Source organism: Microtus ochrogaster, unplaced genomic scaffold (genome assembly GCF_000317375.1).
Source record: "Microtus ochrogaster isolate Prairie Vole_2 unplaced genomic scaffold, MicOch1.0 UNK165, whole genome shotgun sequence".
Lineage (NCBI taxonomy): Eukaryota > Metazoa > Chordata > Mammalia > Rodentia > Cricetidae > Microtus > Microtus ochrogaster.
The window spans coordinates 127,459-130,600 of NW_004949263.1; the positions used below are offsets into that span (position 1 = coordinate 127,459).

At 45.2% G+C, this 3,142-nt stretch overlaps 1 protein-coding gene across 1 annotated transcript in view; it reads left to right on the forward strand.

Moving 5' to 3' along the window:
• Window positions 1-560, forward strand: part of Mrpl40 (mitochondrial ribosomal protein L40) — a 6,031-nt gene extending 5,471 nt beyond the window's left edge. Inside the window, exon 4 of the mRNA XM_005372049.2 lies at window positions 120-560. Coding sequence (XP_005372106.1) covers window positions 120-444 — 325 coding nt within the window. The 3' untranslated portion in view covers window positions 445-560. The remainder of the gene's footprint in view (window positions 1-119) is intronic.
• Window positions 561-3,142: the final 2,582 nt, after the last annotated feature.

Sequence of the window (3,142 nt, forward strand, 5' to 3'; positions counted from 1 at the left end):
TGTGTGGTCACAAGGGTCCCTCTGCTGCAGGGTCAGTAAGTCGTGTGCGGTCACAAGGGTCCCTCTGGCGCAGGGTCAGTACTGCTCAGCCTCACGACTCTAGACTTGTGTTTTCACAGACAGCGGCTTCAGGAGGAGCGTTCTTCTGAGGAGAGTGAGCAGAGAGCTCTCTTGCTCAAGAGGTGGGCACTCTACAAGAAGCAGGAGCATGAGGCAGAGAGGGACGCCATCCGAGCCATGCTGGAAGCCCAGCAGGAAGCACTTCAGGAACTGAAGCTTGAGTCTCCAGAGCTCTATGCCGAGGCCGTGAAGCGGGACTGCAGCCTGTTTCCCTTTGAGAAAGAAGGGCCATATCACACGCCACCAATCCCTAACTACCAGGCCCCTGAAGGCAGGTACAATGATATCACCAAGGTATACACACAAATAGAATTCAAAAAATAAAACTGAAAACTGCTATCTTCAGAAGATGCTGGCCCTGGGAGTCAGAGTGACCGAGCTGAAGTCTATTTTCCACAGATGATACAGCCTGATACCAAATAAAATGTAATCAAAGGCACCTCTGTCTTTTGTTTCAATCTAAATGAATTTGCCTAAGGTCGGGTGGGATTTTCAGATGCTGGTAAAACAATGGCAGAAAGACAACATTGGCCCTCCAGTGAGAAAAATATAGCTTAAAAATAAATAAAAACTTTGGTTGTGTCTTGAACTATTTGCAGAAGGCACAAAATAACCCAAAGGACCAGAGGTAAAAATTATGCAGGTTGTGCCTGTTGGGCAGGCGTGCCAGAAGCTGGGCCTTGCTGTGGGATAGCTACGGAGTTTCTCTGGGTTTTTCTGTGAGGAGGTGGACTTTCGAGAGTGGAACACGCCAGGAACATGATAGGGACAGCTGCTCCGGCCTCCAGAAGAGAAGGAGACCTGGCTGAGAATGTTGTAGTTACTGTAATTCATCTGGATTATTCCTGGAGTCCAGCACTGGGAAGACTGCAGCTAGCCTAAGGTATAGTCTGAGACCCTGTCTGCTAAACAACACCAAAGCACAGAACTAGTGAATGTAGTCTTCTGTTCCAGCTGCTGTAACAAAATACCAGGGCGCAGGCAGCTTCCACAGTGGAAACCTTTTCTGGAACTCCCCACACTGCAATCTCTCCTGAGGTGGCCTTTTGGTTTGCGGGCAGCCTCCTTATCTTCACAGGTGTCTTATTCATGTGGCCATACAGCAAACCTAATGGTCGCGACACCCCAAGGTGCCAGGGGCTAGGGCTTCAACATGTGAATTTTAATGAGGTTTTGGCCTTGTACAAGCCCTGTGACAGTATGGTGCCATTTCTCCTAGTGACTCCATGCAACTGCAGAAAGGCTTTGGCTTGAGCCGGGCGGTGGTGGCGCACGCCTTTAATCCCAGCACTCGGGAGGCAGAGGCAGGCGGATCTCTGTGAGGAGTTCGAGGCCAGCCTGGTCTACAAGAGCTAGTGCCAGGACAGGCTCCAAAGCTACAGAGAAACCCTGTCTCGAAAAACTAAAAAAAGGAATGTCTAATAAAAATATTTAAATTGGCAAAAAAAAAAAAAAAAAAAAAAAAAAAAAGGCTTTGGCTTAAGTGCTGTATTGCAAATAAACCAGGGGAAAGTTTTGTCTGAGTATGAGCTTAGATTAGTGAGGGCTGGTGATACGACCTAGCAGAAGTTTGTCTAGTATATGAGAGGCTCTGGCTTTCACTGCCAGCATCACATACAAAGAAAAAAAGCTTCTTTTTGCAAAATTTACTTTCTTGACTGGTTCTAGCTAATTTAGTGTATATTTGTGTATTTATAGTTTATAATCTATTGACAGTATATTTATAATGCTATTTCAGGACTTTGCATTATGAAATGGAAAACTACGTATTAAAGAACTCCAGCCAGCTATGGCACATGACAGTAGTTCCAGCTCCTTGGGAGAGTGAAGCAAGAGGATCTCAAATATGGGCTAACCTGGGCTATATCATGAAACTTAGCCTCTATTCTCTATTCTCCCAGCCCAACCCCTGCCATTCCTCCTGTCATGTGATGCTGACTCCTCAAACTCATGCGCTTCACTTAAGTGAAATCCTCGTTGCTCTCTGCCTGGCCTCACTTCTGTAAGCATATTGCCTCTATTTTTTCAGTTTTTTTTTTAAGACTTCCCAAAGTGGGTTCAACTAATCCTCCTGCCTCAGCCTCCCAAGTAACTGCCTCTTTATGTATGCCACCACACACACACACACACTGCTAGATTTTTTTCAGGGTAGTGTGTGATTGAGACCAGGTCACACTGTTGTAACTCAGGCTGGCCTTGATCCCTCACTTGTTTTGATTTCTGTAGGGTGATTCTGTTCATCCATTCATCTTGTCCCTTCTGTGGTTTAGTTGTCAGGAACGCAGCTGCTCCCACCACACGTGTACAAATCTCTAAAGACCTTGCTTTAAATTCCTTTCTGAGGAAAAAGTACTGGAGATGAAAATAATGGCTTTGGTGGCGCTGTGGTGGTGCATGCCTTTAGTCCCAGCATTGGAAGCACAGGCAGACAGATAGATCTCTTTGAGTTTGAGACCAGACTGGCCTACAAAGCAAGTTCCAAGACAGGACAACACAAAGAAACCCTGTCTGGGGAAAGGAAGGAAGGAGATAATGGCTTTGAGCTTGCCAGGAAAGTGTTCTACCACTTAACTATGCCTCCAGCTCTCTTGCTCTAATTCTTTGGGGTTTACCCCCAGAAAGGGAATTGTTTGTGTGTTAATTCTATTCATTTTACTTTTTTAAAAAGCACACTGTGTAGCCAAAATAGACCTTGAGTTCCTGTTTCTCTTACTTCCACCTCCCAAGCTCCCAAGTGGTATACCATCACGGCCTTGATAACTTCTTTGCAGAACCCCATATACACCCCATTACTCAGGACCTCTGGAAAAGCAGTCAACGCTCTTAACCTCTGAGTCATCTCTCCAGCCCCCTGTTTTGTTTTCTAAGTTTACTACCCTCTAGATTACAGGGACTTAAACCCAATTTAAACATGATCATGAAAAGGACATCATAATTTAGATAGTACTTTTTTTTGGTTTTTTTTGGTTTTTTTTTTTTTTTTGGTTTTTCGAGACAGGGTTTCTCTGTAGCTTTGGTGCCT